This window comes from Lacerta agilis, chromosome 16, assembly GCF_009819535.1.
Source record: "Lacerta agilis isolate rLacAgi1 chromosome 16, rLacAgi1.pri, whole genome shotgun sequence".
Classification (NCBI taxonomy): Eukaryota; Metazoa; Chordata; class Lepidosauria; order Squamata; family Lacertidae; genus Lacerta; species Lacerta agilis.
Window position 1 is genome coordinate 37463152 of NC_046327.1, and position 17856 is coordinate 37481007.

Genomic DNA, 17856 nt, shown 5'->3' on the forward strand with positions numbered 1-17856 from the left:
TGTCATGACAGCCCCCGTAACTTAACCACCAAGGTGAGACCAAAATGCACATTGCTGTGCTGATGCATTGCACACACCCCACAAGAACAGCACCAGATAGCACAATGGCCCCCTTTTAGGATGAACTGATCATCATAGAATTACTGAGCTGGCCTCATTCTCTGACTTCCTAGTCTAGGCCATAGTTCAAACAATAGTTCAATTTGAAAGCTTTGTCACCACCTCATTCTCATGAATTGTCTCTGTCAAAGAAAGGTCTGCCAATTGTGGAGAAAGGCAGAGGCAATCTTCACACAACAGGAGATGTCCTAGTTCCTCAGACAAGCAATCAAGAAAGAAAGCCTGATCTTGAAGTATCACCTGACCAGTTATGTTCTATTGGTGCAAGAAGGCTTCCTTGGTTGGCATAGCGGGTTCCTGCAGTTTGGTGGGAGCATGCAGAGTGAGTCTTTTGTCTGACACCCCTCAGGACACCAGTTGAATACCCATGGTGGACTCAAGTCTTAATACTGTTGTTGATCATAGAGGCAGCCTTGTTGCAAAGCAATGCGTTACCTCCAGGCAATGGATCATGGGTGCCATGAAACATATCATTCTGACTAGCAGAGTGCAACCTACTAGAAAATTCTCCATTGGAATGCTGAAGCAACAGAAGAATATTTCCTATATTCATCAGTGAGAAGGCAATGTTGCACCTTGGATCTTCTGCCTCAAGTACTCATCTTATTCACACATGAACGAGGCTCAGGCTTGCATGTTTACCCCCATGCGGACCCTTTATTTAGTTAGTTCTTTCATGGGGGCAAACCATAGTTTGCCACTATGTCAGAATCAGGAAACCATGGCTTGCACTTCCCCTTCCGAATCGAAATTGCAAATCAGCTTCAAATCATGGTTTATCATGCACAAACCAAAGCATGTTGGTTAGGATGAAATGACAAAGCACTCTGTTGTTGAAGAGGGAGAAACTAACTGATACAGGGCACATGAGGGGACGAGAGAGCATGCAGGACTTGTTCACATAGTGCTTTATCACTTGATGTCACTTCTGAAACAAGCCATTGGCCCTTGATCCTGCAAGTCCCTGATATGCATGTTGGGATCAACACAGGAATCACTCTCTTTGCATGTGGCATATGGACATCAGGTGTGCCTACTGGGGACCCCCGAGTCCTCCACAAAAGCCTTTCTCTGGGAACCTTTGTCTAAAAGCTGTGCCAGGGACTTTGAACCTTATTACCAACAACATAAAACAAGGTCAGTGAGAAACCTTGAGTACCTGGACCAGGTGTGGGGAACCTTTGGCCCTCCAGTTTTTGCTGAGCTTCAGCTCCCATCACCCTTGGCCACTGGCCATTCTTGCTGGGGCTGATGGAATTTGCCATTTAGCAAAACCCGGAGGGCCAAAGGTTCCCCATCTCTGACCCAGAACATACAGCTGTATCCTATAATCTCTGAGTGTGAATACAATTTCTATTTGAATTTCAAGAGTATTTTTTTAAAAAAGGAGCACACACACTATCACCAATCAAGTAAACAAATACATCAAGGTTCTAGTTACAGGTAGGTAGCCATGTTGGTCTGCTGTAGTTGAAACAAAAGAAAAAAAATCCTTCCAATAGCACCTTAGAGACCAACTAAGTTTGTTCTTGGTATGAGCTTTTGTGTGCATGCACACGAAAGCTCATACCGAAAACAAACTTAGTTTGTCTCTAAGGTGCTACTGGAAGGATTTTGTTTGTTTGTTTCAAATACATCAAGGATTATTCAAAAGTCCTCCTCATGACCTGCTCATATTCTTTTCAAAGACACCTACTTTAACTTACAAAAAACAAAAACAGCAGATTATGGGTGGCCATGGGAGCAGTGCCCAGGGCCAAGCTGTGGCAGGGATGTGGGGCTGGCCTTGCTCCCCTTTTGTGCTCCTCGTCCTAAGCAGGGAGTTTGTGCAACCTCCACAGGAATAATCTTCTCTTTCTCTCCCTGGGTTTGACAGGGATGGAGGAGCCTGTGTGGCCCCCTGGATGCTCTTGAACTCCAACTCTCATCAGCACCAGAAGATATAGCCAGTGATCCGGGATGACAGGAGTTGTTCAACAATATCTGGAGGGCCACAAGTTCCCCCTGGAGGGCGTATTCATAAGGCTTCACTTACCTGACTCACGCATTGCATGCTCTTCCAGGACAAATGGCTCCCCTGGCCCCACACTGGTTTCTGCCCACAAGTACAACTTGTAGGGAGTATGGGGGGCAAGGTCAGTGAGGTTAAAGTCATTGTGTTCAGCACTGATGCTGTAGGAGGTGGATTCCAGCGCCGTCTGGTTGGCTGTCTGGTTGACTAGGCGCAAGAAGGCAGAGAGGGTTAACAATTAGGGTTTTAACAATTAGGGTTGTCACAATTAGTTGTCACTATTGGCAGTATTACTAGTACAGTGCAGCAGTATGCTTAAAAACACAATCTATACCCCCACATCCAAAGCACAGTATGCTTTATTTTTACTGAGAATATTTTTGGGCTGTTTTTCTGGACAATTGCCCACCCAAATGCCTCTCAAGCCCCCTAGTATTCCACAGACCAACATCACTGCAAGCCAGAAAAACCCCTTCCACGGACTCACCTTGCTGGAAGGCCAACTTGTATCTCAGCAATTTCCCATTGGGGAATTTGGGGGGCGTCCACTCCAGTTTCAGTGCCGTATCCGAGATGCAGTCCAAGTGGAAGGATGCTGGGGGACTGGGCACTGTGTGGAGGCAGAGCAGAGAGAGAAAAGGAGAGTGAAGATAGTGAGAGGAAGCATTTTGGAAGAAGTGGGCCACATGTGGTGAAAAGAAACATTCCCATTCGATAGGTTTCTTGGGGCTAAAAAGCTGAAAGTGAGCGGGCCAGGCTCAAAGCGCACCAAGAGACCAGACTGCTACCCCTGGAGCAGCAGGAGTGTTGCCCCTGGATGTGGGAAGCCCAGGTTCATATCCCAGATCAGGCTCAATGTTCACTGGATTACCTTGAACAAGCTATTATCTCTCAGCACAACCTTTTACAGAGGATTAACAAGCTCCATCTTAGTTAAACAATGGGATAGTGTTTCAGTTTCCTTTCTCAAGTATCATTAGATTATAAACTACATCTCATACACAATTACATAAACATGGTCTATCAACAACAACATGCTCTTGCAGATGCAATAAGGAAACTGCTTCCTTGAAACATGTTTATACAGTGTTCAGTTTTGGAAAGTTTTGGATAAAAAGTATTAGGGTGAATAAATATCACTGTGGGGAAAGAGTTAAAAATTTCAGAAGATAACATCATTTTAAATTAAAAAGGTAAAGGTAAAGGGACCCCTGACCGTTAGGTCCAGTCACGGATGACTCTGGGGTTGCGGCACTCATCTCGCTTTACTGGCCAAGGGAGCCGGTGTACACCTTCCGGGTCATGTGGCCAGCATGACTAAGCCGCTTCTGGCAAACCAGAGCAGCGCACGGAAATTACCTTCCTGCCAGAGCAGTACCTATTTATCTACTTGCTCTTTGATGTGCTTTCAAACTCCTAGGTTGGCAGGAGCAGGGACCAAGCTCACCCCGTCGCGGGGATTCAAACCGCCAACCTTCTGATTGGCAAACCCTAGGCTCTGTGGTTTAACCCACAGTGCCACCCGCATCTTAAACTATACTTAACCCTAATATATGGGGCTTGACAATTGGTCAACATAAATGGATTCTCTGTGCCCTTACATCTGCAAAAATATTGATATTGATACATTGGAAAGACCAACGACCGGCCCCCTTCAGTCAGTGGATAGATGAGATGACAACTCTTGCAACCCATGAACAGATTGCTTTCAGACAAAGATTATGCATGGGGAAATTTAATGATATTTGGAAAGTATCTGTTGAAACCATAGTGCAGAGGTAGGCAACCTAAGGCCTGTGGGCCGATGCGGCCCAATTGCCTTCTTAATCCGGCCCACGGACGGTCTGCGAATCAGTGTGTTTTTATATGAGTAGAATGTGTCCTTTTATTTAAAATGCATCTCTGGGTTATTTGTGGGGCATAGGAATTCCTTCATCTCCCCCCCCCCGGCCAAAAAAATATAGTCCGGCCCACCACATGGTCTGAGGGATGGTGGACTGGACCCCTGCTGAACATTTTTGCTGACCCCTGCTATAGTAACACATGAATCAACATACAATAACTTAAGGGAAACAGTTACAGGTAGGTAGCCGTGTTGGTCTGCCATAGTCAAAACAAAAAATAAAATTTTTCTTCTAGTAGCACCTTAGAGACCAACTAAGTTTGTTCTTGGTATGAGCTTTCTTGTGCACACGAAAGCTCATACCAAGAACAAACTTAGTTGGTCTCTAAGGTGCTACTAGAAGAAAAATTTTTATTATTTATTTTTTGTTAAGGGAAACAGTTTATGCAACTACACATATACTATATAGTACTGTAACCTTAATTATATTTTATAGTTATTTTATTATTGCTGTTTTCCTCAGTTTTTAAAAAATGTTGGAATTTATCCCTTTTCTTTTTCCCTTTAAACAACAATGATCTACTACAGAGGACTGTTGTAGAATAAAATGAGTTTACCCAACGTTACGCTGAGGTTTGCTGGAATTTTTGTGGTTGTTATTGATGTTATAATTTCTGTATGCTTTGCGACTTCTATCTAACAAAACAAGGACAGAGAATGCTATGGGAGGGCTCAGCCCCTAGAGGAGCATAAAGGTTAGCCATATGCGTTGAGCGGAAGATAAAATGGGGGCGCTGTGAGGGTGATGGGCTTAGGGCACTTACCTCCCTCGGGGGTGTTAAACTCCAGGGCCTCATTGCGGGGTCCCTCGGCCTGCCCATTCAGCACAGTCATCTGAAGTCGGTACCGGCTCCAGGGCCTGAAGCCCCCAGGGTGACCTGAGACACATCCCCTTCAATCTCCAGATCCCCATGGGGGTGGGGGTGAAGGTAGACCTGGTGATGGCTATGCTCTGCCATGGTCCCCAAGTTTGAATAATAAATCTGGGGAAGGGGGAGAGAGGGGAACAGAGATTTTACCCCCAGTTCTGTTAGCCACACATGCACTCACAATTGTTTGGTTCTGGCACCCTTTGTGCAAAGTGCCTCTTGCCATGTGCAGATTGCTTTCCTGCTCCAAGGAGGTTTTAAAAAAACCTGACGGAAATGTACCTTTGATCATGTAAAGAGTGATTTTGGCCTTTTAATGGTACATAGTTAATAATAATAATATAATAATAATAATAATAATAATAATAATACCCCGCCTTTTCTCCTGACAGGGACTCAAGGCAGCTTATAGATAAAATAAGAACAGTTAAATCTATATGGGTCCAGGATGTTTCTGAGCATGTGCTTCACTCTTTCTCAAAGGGCCTATTAAAAAAAAAAAGCAAAGAAGCAACATTAAATACAACATTTTATCCTGGCGTTCAGTGAAGTTAATATGGCAGCTGGGCAGAAGTATGGAATTCTGGCAGGGACAGTAAAATGATTGTGAGTTGGCAGAGCTGTTTTGCATTGTACTGAAATCCTTTAGGCCAGTCGGGTGTTTGTACACTTAACTCTCTCTCTCTCTCTTCTCTCCACACACACACACACACACACAATAATTCTGCAGCAAAGTATTCCAAGTTCTGCACCACAATTTGCTTCCATAAATTTCTCTTATTTTGCTCTGATTTAGTCTGCAACGGCTTACTATTTCGCATAATTTAGGCTGCAACCCTATACCACCTTACCGGGGATCAGGTCTTATTGATCTCGGTGGGACTTCTTTTACAGTAGACAGGCCCAGGATTGTACTTGATAGGGAAATTTACCAGCCACCACCTTCCCCCACCGCGCAGCCTCCTCGCGGGACCCCCGCGCTGCCAAGTGCGGGACTTGGAAGCCTCTTCTCTTCTCTTTGCCCCCCCCGACGATGAGCGGGTACCCCTTCACCACACAAGTCGCACAAGCACCACATAAAACCCTCGCGATAAAGGGTTTCCCCTAAATGTCCCGATCTGCGCCCCGAAAAGCCTCCGGAAAGGCGCTCCTGTCAAACAGCGCTCCGTACACGCTCCATTTTCTCAATGAACGGGAAACCCACCAATCAGGAGCATGCATTCAGCTCAGCCTGCAAAATGGAACGTTCAGCTCAGCTACTATGATTCAATCATCACCTTCACGCTTGACTGCACGCTAAGTGGGTATTGACAGGCTCCCTGCTGCGAGAACAATGGAACCGAAACCAAAATGTATCTAGTTTGGGAAGCTATTAATTATGAACTGCTACAATGTTGCAAGTGGACTTATTTAGACTGTGGGTGGGCAGTTTGACAGCTCAGACAGTAAAATAACAAAAATTAATATCTCAGCAACGCAAAATCCGATCTGCTTGATTCGAGTGTCTATCTGCTCCTTTAAAATACCCTTTCTAACCCCTCGGTTCCCGCCATCCTCCGATCATCAGAAGTATATTATTTCGATACTGTATAACTTTTGGACTCTCAACCTGGCAACTTCCATAATCCGTTTAGCAGCGAGTCACGTCCTCATCCAGGTGCAGGATGGAATGCACCCCTCCCGATAATCCATCGATCTGTTGCCATGACAGCAGACATCCTCCCAGAAGTTTCCTATTGTTCTTCCCTAGTGGAAACTCACAATGTATATTGCACCCACCCTAATCCATTCACCGGTTCCTGTCACCCCTCTTTATATGTAAAACTTGTTTTTTCCCCTATGTAAATTTTACTGTAACCTCCTCTCTCCCCTCCCCATCTCTGACGTTTCTGTGATGTATTTCGCTATGCATTCTGGGCTATCGCGGGAACTTTTAAAAGTCCAGGACACCCTTTGTTCGGGGTTCGGATCCTCCTGAACCTTGTTGCGCAATAAACTCCTTTGCTTTTGCTCCAATCTCCGGCTGGTCTCCATTGCCTCCGCAGCGAACCACGGGCTTTCTCCGTAGGACCGGGAGCTGAGCCTTCTCGACCCGGTAATTTCCGTAACAGTCTTGGTGCCGAAACCCGGGACCTGCGTTCTCCCGTGGTGGCTGGGGACCCCCACCGAGCCTTCAGCCGGCAACGGGACCCTTTTCTCCCGTGGAGACTCGACGGATCCCTGGCCATCCTCCGGGCGGTAATTGCAGGTCTCAAGGGGAGCCAACCGGGGAGCAAAGGCAAAGTTCAGCCGGCTTCGTCTCCAACGATCCAGCGGATCGCGGTGGAAGACGCGTAAGTATAAATCCAGTGCACTGGTGATTGGGGGGAGGTAAGCCTGGCAACCGCAATCTACTGCTCTCTTGCCTATCATTTCTTGTCTGTCTCTCAGTCTGTCCCGTGGACTGCTGCTCAACTCGAAAGGGGAGTCCTGAGCTCTATCTCTTTTTCTCCAATACCCAGTCAGCCGCCCCGTTAGCTGGTCTAACGAACGCAAGGGACTGGGCTCTTTTTCTACTTTGCCAGCTGCCAAGGGGCGAAGGACTTCTCTGCACTATCCCAAACCTCAGCCGCCCCGGTCGGGCCATGTAAAACACGCTGGTCGTGCGTGAGCCCGCTTCCGAACGCAAGGGAGGTTTTTCCGGACCGTTTAACCCTATCAAAAGGGCTGCCCGATCTGGCACTGCTGTGGCAGGCGTCCAGTAGGGCTCCCTTCCTTAGCTGTTAACGATAGGCAGGAGGTTGCCAGGTGGGGGTACCCTGTAATGGGTGGAAATGGGGGTTGAGAAATAGGAATAGATGAGAAGAAACGGAAGAGAAAGGAAGAGGAAAAGGGAGCTCCAGAAAAAGGAAAGGAAGAGGTAGTTTAGAGTAGATCCCCCTGGTCAGCCGCCCCGCTAGCCGAACTAGTGAACGCAAGGGACCAGGCTAGATTATTGGAACGTCGTGTACTTTGTTTTGTTAAGAAACCCCTCTGTCCCATCCCCTTTGTGAGAAGACCTGACTTACTAAGATACCCTCCCGTCCCTCCTTTCCAAAAAACCCCAGGTTCCTCTTAAACCCCAAGGAACGATGGGTGCCAAGGCTTCGAAGCATGGTCGTACTTCCACTGGGAAGAAGGCTTCTCGAAAGCCTTCTTTTACCCAGCCGGAACCCGACTCTCCCCTCGCGATTGTCATGAAGCATTGGAAGATAATTCCGGACCATGAGATTTTGTCTAGACAGAAGCTGCAAGATCTTTGTAGGAATTCCTGGCCGTCTTTTACTGAAAGAGTACCATCAGAACTCCGCTGGCCACCGGAGGGATCCTTCCATCAGGATCAACTAAAAACCCTAAAGAAGCTCTTATTGGAAGAAAGGCCTCGTCAGCTTGATTATCTGGAGACTTTCGAGGCTGTATCCCAAGTCCTTATGACTCTAAAGCCGTCCCCGATGCTCCAGATGCCCATAATCAAACCCCCTAGAAAAGTTCCTAAGAAACTGAAGGAAGGTCCTGCGCCACCTCCCTATGAGGATCCCTCGGATGAGGACTCCATGGATCAGGCCCCGGCACGTTCTTATAATCGTCCCGGGCCAGCCCCAACTGCTCCTACAGCCCAGAATAACGTCCTGGCACAGAATCAACCCCGGGGACCCGAAAGCTCTACCAGTCCCAGTAACCAAGCGGAGGCACAGGGTGGCCAGCTACTGGTTCACCTCGCCGGCCAGGAAGGGACTGTAGCGGTGCCCGGCGTGCTTGTGGGTCCTGACTCCACTCCATCTCCTGTCAGAGACCATGGCGCCTTCCCCCCATCCGCTCTCCAGCAGTCTGTCGAGGAAAGTACCAAAGGCAATAAGGGAAATAATCACCAAGCAACCTCCTTCCAGATGCCACTGAGGGCTTTCCCCATACCACCGACAGACCCAGATGGGGCCCCACCCATACCACCGACAGACCCATCAACCCTTCCGTACTGCCGATCTGATTAACTGGGCTAACACGATGCCCTCTCTAAGAGATGATCCTGACAAATGCCACAGGCAGATAGCAACCATCTTCTCATCCCATCACCCTTCTTGGACTGATGTCCACGTACTCTTAAATGCCCTATTCAATGAGGCTGAAAAGGCTGACATCCTCAGTAAGGCTGAAGAAGCCCTAAATCAGGAAAACTACCAGGAAGGGAGACCTCAAGGGGTGGAGGCCTTGACACCTAGAGATCTCCGGATCGAACCCAACCCTGCCTGGGACTACAATACCCCTAATGGCATCTGGTGTCTGAACTTGTTTAAAAGGGCCATCCTAGATGGCATCAAGGCTTCAGGACAGCGCTCAATAAACTGGACTAAGGTTCAAACTGTAATCCAGGGACCCAATGAACACCCGTCGGACTATTACTCTCGATTGGTGGCAGCTATTAAAACCTGGGGTGGAATAGACCCTGAAAATCCTCACCACGAGATAATAGTAAAGGGTTTCTTTAAGGACCAAGCAACACCAGACATAAGGAAAGCTTTGAATCTCCTAGTTGGTTACGACGGGAAAACCTTTAGTGAGATATTATCAATTGCAAAATCCGTCTTTAACAATCGAGACGAAAAGAAAAAGATGGACACCAGGGCAGAGGACGAGACAGTGCTTGCCCTCAGTATGGAAACCCCTTACTTCCCAGCTCCAGGGTTCCCGGCCAGGGGAGGAGGCAGGGGGCGAGGAAGAGGGGGAGGATTGAATGCCAGCCCATCCATGCCACGACCCTGGGGCCCATCCACCGGCCCCTGTCACCTGTGTTTCAACCAGGGCACCTAAAACGTAACTGCCCATATTTATACCCAGGGAGCCCATGGGTCGAAGCCAACTCTTACCCATTCCCTGGAGGAAACTCACCATACGCCACCTTTCCTTCGCACCCTCCTTGGGCCCAGGGTTATGAGAACCAGCATATGGTGCCACCTCATCCACAAGGGAATTGGCCACCCCAAGGCACCCAGGTCTCGGCGGCCCAACCAACCGCAGAGTCGCACCCCCCAAATCCTTTCCGAGCCCCTCTGCCAGCTCAAACTGACCCGCAATTCGTTCAAGCCCTTCCTTCCGACTTGAGAACATGAGGAATGCCCCAACAGGACCTTTCAAGCCCTTCCCCTTGAACTGCGCTCAATTCCCACTCTTCATACACCCGAGGGTACGGCCCACCGTACCCCAGTTCCTGTTCACCGCTCCCCAGCACCGCACCCCAGTTCCTGTTCACCGCACCCCAGCATCGCTCCCCAGCATCGCACCCCAGTTCCTGTCCCTCGTACCCCAGCACCGTACCCCAGCATCGTACCCCAGTTCCTGTTCCTCGTACCCCAGCACCGTACCCCAGCATCGTACCCCAGTTCCTGTTCCTCGTACCCCAGCACCGTACCCCAGCATCGTACCCCAGTTCCTGATCATCGTACCCCAGCATCGCACCCCAGTTCCTGTTCGCCGCACCCCAGCATCGCACCCCAGTTCCTGCTTCACCATTCCCGAGTCCCCGTACATCGTTCCCACCGACCATTTTCGGACTTGCCGCTATTGACAGCGTTTGACAGCTGTTTGACAGTTCTCCACATTTTCGGACTCACCGCTTTGACAGCTTGCCCTATTCTGACTGCCTGCCGTTTGACAGCTGTTTGACAGTTCTCCACATTTTCGGACTCACCGCTTTGACAGCTTGCCCTATTCTGACTGCCTGCCGTTTGACAGCTGTTTGACAGTTCTCCACATTTTCGGACTCACCGCTTTGACAGCTTGCCTTATTCTGACTGCTTGCCGTTTGACAGCTGTTTGACAGTTCTCCACATTTTCGGACTCACCGCTTTGACAGCTTGCCTTATTCTGACTGCTTGCCGTTTGACAGCTGTTTGACAGTTCTCCACATTTTCGGACTCACCGCTTTGACAGCTTGCCTTATTCTGACTGCTTGCCGTTTGACAGCTGTTTGACAGTTCTCCACATTTTCAGACTCACCGCTTTGACCGCTTGCCTTATTCTGACTGCTTGCCGTTTGACAGCTGTTTGACAGTTCTCCACATTTTCGGACTCACTGCTTTGACAGCTTGCCTTATTCTGACTGCTTGCCGTTTGACGTTTGTTTGACAGTTCTCCGCATTTTCGGACTCACCACTTTGACAGCTGTTTGACAGCTATTTGACAGCGCACCCTGTTTCCCCGTTGGCCACCTTTGACAGCTCGCCAGTATGACTACCTGCCACTTTGACAGCCGTGTGACAGCTCATCATACTCCGATCAGCTGGCTTTTGACAGCCCACCGTGCCTGCCCCGATGTTGGCATCCAACAATGACCGGCCCGCTCTCCCTGAATACTACCAGCCGAGGCGCGTGGGGAAGGTGAGTACCAAGTTACGGAGGTGTAGGTGTGGAGAAAAGGATTTGTGGTTCTGCGAACCAGAATACAAATCTTATCTCCAAGTGCGGGACTGATAGGGAAATTTACCAGCCACCACCTTCCCCCACCGCGCAGCCTCCTCGCGGGACCCCCGCGCTGCCAAGTGCGGGACTTGGAAGCCTCTTCTCTTCTCTTTGCCCCCCCCCGACGATGAGCGGGTACCCCTTCACCACACAAGTCGCACAAGCACCACATAAAACCCTCGCGATAAAGGGTTTCCCCTAAATGTCCCGATCTGCGCCCCGAAAAGCCTCCGGAAAGGCGCTCCTGTCAAACAGCGCTCCATACACGCTCCATTTTCTCAATGAACGGGAAACCCACCAATCAGGAGCATGCATTCAGCTCAGCCTGCAAAATGGAACGTTCAGCTCAGCTACTATGATTCAATCATCACCTTCACGCTTGACTGCACGCTAAGTGGGTATTGACAGGCTCCCTGCTGCGAGAACAATGGAACCGAAACCAAAATGTATCTAGTTTGGGAAGCTATTAATTATGAACTGCTACAATGTTGCAAGTGGACTTATTTAGACTGTGGGTGGGCAGTTTGACAGCTCAGACAGTAAAATAACATAAAAATTAATATCTCAGCAACGCAAAATCCGATCTGCTTGATTCGAGTGTCTATCTGCTCCTTATAAAATACCCTTTCTAACCCCTCGGTTCCCGCCACCCTCCGATCATCAGAAGTATATTATTTCGATACTGTATAACTTTTGGACTCTCAACCTGGCAACTTCCATAATCCGTTTAGCAGCGAGTCACGTCCTCATCCAGGTGCAGGATGGAATGCACCCCTCCCGATAATCCATCGATCTGTTGCCATGACAGCAGACATCCTCCCAGAAGTTTCCTATTGTTCCCTAGTGGAAACTCACAATGTATATTGCACCCACCCTAATCCATTCACCGGTTCCTGTCACCCCTCTTGATATGTAAAACTTGTTTTTCCCCTATGTAAATTTTACTGTAACCTCCTCTCTCCCCTCCCCATCTCTGACGTTTCTGTGATGTATTTCGCTATGCATTCTGGGCTATCGCGGGAACTTTTAAAAGTCCAGGACACCCTTTGTTCGGGGTTCGGATCCTCCTGAACCTTGTTGCGCAATAAACTCCTTTGCTTTTGCTCCAATCTCCGGCTGGTCTCCATTGCCTCCGCAGCGAACCACGGGCTTTCTCCGTAGGACCGGGAGCTGAGCCTTCTCGACCCGGTAATTTCCGTAACATACTGTACTATTATTTTGGTTTTGCTAGTGACAGAGCAGCATTGTAATGGGTCTGGGGAAATTTAATTGAAGAATGGGATATAAGTTCTGAAAACAAACAAGTAAACATGAACAGACCTCTGCAGAAGCTGCCCCCCTGCCTGCTACTGAGGTGAGGTTTTGCCCTTACCTTAAATCCCCTGAGGTGGCCGAAAATCTTCTGTCTGTGAAGCAGGCTCCAGGAAACCTTGATGGTTGTGCTGTTGATTACCATAATTCCCATATTCTCAGGGACGGCTTCGGGTACTGTAGGGAGAGCAATTAATCCCATTCAGATGTGGCCAGGCAAGAAGAAGAGAGGGCCTGAGAGAACTTGAGCAGGCCCAAAACGTTTCTCTACCCGAGACCAAACTGGCTGGACTGGCAAGATGGCTCTTGCATCAAGGCGGGCACAGGGACAGTGCCCTCGGCCTTGTGGCAGCCACCTCACCAAATGCAACAGTGCTCACCTGTGGCCCAAGGTCCCAGAAGGCACCAAAAAAATCACTTAAGGGCTATCCACACTTCTGTTTGTCCCATGATTCTAAGCAAGGGTGCAAGAGGGGGGGTCGTTTCTCCCCTGCCTTCGCTGGGAAAACCCACTGTTTACCACTGCATCAACAAACAGTGATCTGCAGAGAACCCAATTGATGTTTGTCCCGATTCAGCAGTAAATAGCAGGTTTTCCCAGGGAAAGCAGTGGGAGAAAAGATAAATCTCTCAAACTGATGCCTGGAACTCATGGACAAACAGAAGTGTGAGAGATATATATATATATATATATATATATATATATATATTAACAGTGGTACCTCTGGTTACGTACTTAATTCGTTCCGGAGGTCCGTTCTTAACCTGAAACCGTTCTTAACCTGAAGCACCACTTTAGCTAATGGGACCTCCCATTGCCGCTGCGCCACCAGAGCACAATTTCTGTTCTTAACCTGAAGCGTTATTTCTGGGTTAGTGGAGTCTGTAACCTGAAGCATACGTAACCTGAAGCGTATGTAACCCGAGGTACCACTGTATACATATATTTTTGACTGTTCTTATGGGTCGCTTGCCATGATGCCAATTTTTTTTCTTGTGATCCGCCCCCAAGGCCCCATAAATTTGTAATTAATTTTTTAAAAAAATAAAATTACTGACTGTTCTCAAAGGTCCCCTGTTGTGAATTTATGATGTCAAATGGGGTTTTTGTCCCTCATCCAACCCATGCATCCCTCCCCCCCTTTTTTTTACCATGCCCACTTTTACATTGTGGTCTTGCCCAGTTTTATACTTCAGCTACTTTTATACTTCAATTCAGTTCTTGGCCCCAAAAGGTTAGCCACCCCACCCTGATCTAATGGCAGGGCCAGGCCTGATACTTGGGTGTGGACCTAGTTGTTCTGGAAAGCAATATGACACGTGAGGAGGCTTTTTAAAAAAAAAGTCCTCAAAAATGTGCCAGCCTTTTAGTGGAGATTTCTCCTAATACATATATTTCGCTATGCAATTTTGCCTAATATACAAAGGTTTGCAAGTGATTATGCATAATAAAATGCATGTTATTTTCACTTATATATGATGTTTTATGCACACTTCCTCCTTACACTTGTATTATTTGGTTGGAGAACTGTAGCACAAAATACAGAGACATGCAGAATGCAAATGATATCTGCCTTTCGATTTGCATATTGTTTCGGAAAGTCTAGGGGTTGTATCCAGGGGAAGTGCATCCCGTTTCACTGCTTGAGGTGAGAAGGGAAGTTCTGCCTTGCCCTGCTACTGCTACCATGATATCTGTTGCTGCCACCGCTGCCCACATATCCCGCTGTGCCATCACTGTGTGCCTAGCCATGTCTGCCACGGCCGAAGAAGTAACATTGCCATTCATGCCGATTTCACACAAGACCCAAAATGGGCAGGATCTCACCCACAATCGTATTGATTTCATTACATCTGCTTGGAGTGGAGCTTGGTTGATGACAACCCTGAATTAGGTAGGTCTGCATTAAAATCCTAGTGACAACAGAGCCAAACTTTTTCTGATCCTAGTGAGACACCCTTGATTAAATATGCCTTTTTAAAAAGGTGTTCTGCTGGCTTTAACCTGGCTTTGTTTGATGGGTTCCTACCTACCCAGAACACCTGAGGTGGCCTCGATGGGTAAAAATCCAAACTGACACGCTTGTCCCTACATCTCCCCCTTCCACAATAGCAGCTCCCCGCCCTCCCTACTCACCACCCTCCCCAGAGTAGCCAAGAGTGGTGTGCGGTTCAGGTCCTTTGCCAAAGCCATTCTGCGCCTGCACTTTAATCTCGTAGGGAGAAGACAGGGGTGTCCGTCCACCACAGGGGGGCGCTCCACCTCCACCTTGTTCCACTGCTCGTGGTTCCTTGGTCGCCACTGCACAAGGTATTTCAGCATCGGGGCGTTCCACTCCCTGCGAGGCAATGGCTGAAAGGCAAGGGGTGAGGGTTGGGGGTCAGAGGAGGTACAGGAATGGGGAACAGCAATGCTGAACATCAGAGCACCCGTGCTGGATCAGGGAAGAGGCCCGTCTACTCCAAACGCAACCAGCCAGAAGCGGAGCAATAAATGCATGGAGCTTCCCCAGCTTTTGCCTCTGTTCATGCAGCTGCCACTTTAACCATCATGGCTGAGTCTTTGGCTAATATGTATTCTGCATGAGGTCATGTGAAGCAGGGGGAAGCCACCTAACCTTATGGGCTGTTTTCATTTCATTTATATTTCATAAAATTTATACACTGCTTGATTGCAAAGAAAACTTCAAATAGTCTACAAAAAAGACAAAACAATAAAATGGAGGGAAATTCACAACCATACTTTCAAACATACAAAAACAAAATTAATATACTAAAACAGATTAAAACCACCTCATCTGATGGTAGTAAGTTCTGTGCTAGTTATGGTTAAGTGATGAAGTACTTTTCTTTCCTTTATTTTGCCAAACCTAGTGTTGGGAGAAAATGAAAAGCATGCCCCCTTTCACTCTGGACCTATGCACCCTTACCTGTAACCTCCTTCCACCCAGCCGCAGGTCCAATGCTCTGTGTCCAACCGCTTTCCCAGGAAAACCCGCTCTTTAAAGCTGAATCACAACAAATGGCAATTCGGGTTTTCTGTGGATTGCTCCAATTCAGTTTAAAGAGCGGGTTTTTGCAGGCAAAGCTTCAGTGACCTACTCAAGGAGCACCCAACGAGATTTGAATTCAGATTGCCTTGGCCTAGGTCTGCTACTTTAGCCGCTTTTCTCCTTCAGTCCTGAGGCCACAGTACGACTAGCCCCCGTCCCGCAGTGGGGATGTGATGAGATAAGCTGCAGCCTGGGTGTGGGGTGGGAAGAGGACTTGGCTCACTTTTGTAAAAGCTGAGACAGATATACAGAGAGGAGCAGGGGAACTGTCCCATTTGAAAATAAAAAGAGAATGCTTGGAATATATAAGGGAATTCCTTGCAGGCCTGCCAGGACAGCAGCTGGAGAACCAGTGGTTTACTTTCAAATGCACAGAACAAGGAGCTCCTGTCCATGCCAACCCCAGACCTATTCTCCACCTTCTTCCTCTGTTTGCAGTAGTGAACACTTGCCCTGCGCATACAAAAGAGAGAGGCCAGCAGAAGGATCACAGGAGGAACTGAGTTAAATGGATGTCTGGGTATGAGCTTGGCAGCCCCACCTGGAGAAGAAGGGAAAGTGCTGCATCCTCTTCTCTCCTTGTCAAAGGGATGCATGAGCATTGGGGTCAGGAGAAAGGGCTTGTCCAGCAGCCCAGACACTGGAAGCATATCTTTCTACTCCTGGTGTGTGGTCCCAGGTCTAGCTCTGAAAGCCGGACACGACCCCATGAGAAACGTTGCGTCAGAAGTGCCACACTTTTCCAAGGGTCCAGCAGGGGAGGCAGTGGCTTAGAAGACCAAGGGGGACCCACCTGAGCAAAGGTTCTATCTTCCCCACTCCATGATAGGCTCCAGTGTCGGATTTACATATAAGCTAAATAAGCTATAGCTTAGGGCCCCACAAAAACAAAAACTGGATGTACATTTCAAAAATATAAGATTAAAAACAAATAAAACAAAACCTACATACAGCAACAGTGGCAAATGACCTATTAGGTCCATAAATTACCATAGCATATATTCAACACAAAAAACAGCGACAATTCGTTGTTGACAAAGGACAGCTGGACATATAGCTTAGTAGCTTAGGGCCTCATCAAACCTAAATCCGGCCCTGCTAGGCTCTGAACAATTACGGGGCCTGACACCTTTCTTCAACTGACCTTTGGCTCTTGTGACTTTAATCACAGCCTAAAGCAGAAATTGAAAAGGCAATGTTTTGTTCCTCCAAGGCTTCCCACACAAGGAGGCAAACCTCACTAGGTGCAGAAGGAAAAATATGGTTTGTTTTCAAGACCACTCCATTTTTGCTGTTGTTACGCCTCAGTGCATGTCAAGTAAGAACTCTTCATCAGAAGGAATATGAACTTTGTTCCTCCTGAATAACAGATTTCCTTGGGCGTATTCAAGAATGTGGTTCATTTAGCAGAAGTAGCACAAGGACTCCCACTAGCACAGCAGGGTTTTCCCTGCTCTCCTCCCCAAGTGCCCCCACTTCCCCAATTCCACTCTGGAGGGTCAGGAGAACCCACAGAAAGAAGGAACACAGAGACTGTTTTCCTGCGCAGTTGAAATGTTGTGCTGATGAAACATTCTGTAGCGCAACACTGAATTCCACCCTTTGTCTTTCTGTGCAATAAAATGGGCTTTATGTACCCATTCTACCCTGTGTAAAAAAATCCCACACAGGCTGCTACTCGATGTCAATGAGTAGAACTCCCCATCACTTCTTTTTACTCAGTGCTACTCCCTCACTACTAACAAAAGACTGGTCCACTGCTATCATCTGCTGAGCAAAGCAAAGGAGAACTTTCTAGTTAAATGCTTCTGTTCACAAACTTCTTATGAGGCTAGAAGTTTCAATGCTTCCGGGCTTCTTTCCCAGTTTTACCCTGGGTTAAAGATCTCACTCTGGGAAGTCCCTCTAAGCTGAAACAAATACAACAGAGTTGCTTTTTCCTTACCCACTATAAAATAAGAGATGTCTCATTTGAGATGCCAAAGTAATTTACTGCCCTGCATAAAGCATTCTTACACCTGAAACACGAACAGTAGAAAACTGGAATGCTGGGGGGGGGACCTTCAGCACCTTGCAAACTCCACTTTTTTGTCCCTGTTGGGCTCTGGAACAGGTACT

At 47.8% G+C, this 17856-nt stretch overlaps 1 protein-coding gene across 1 annotated transcript in view; it reads right to left on the reverse strand.

Annotated features, from left to right (window-relative positions):
* L1CAM (L1 cell adhesion molecule) overlaps positions 1 to 17856 on the reverse strand; it is a 96519-nt gene that overhangs the window by 16521 nt on the left and 62142 nt on the right. Inside the window, 7 exon segments of the mRNA XM_033172699.1 lie at positions 2156 to 2338; positions 2619 to 2741; positions 4799 to 4906; positions 4909 to 5017; positions 12747 to 12862; positions 14823 to 14927; positions 14930 to 15038. Of these exon segments, the coding sequence (XP_033028590.1) occupies positions 2156 to 2338; positions 2619 to 2741; positions 4799 to 4906; positions 4909 to 5017; positions 12747 to 12862; positions 14823 to 14927; positions 14930 to 15038 (853 nt within the window).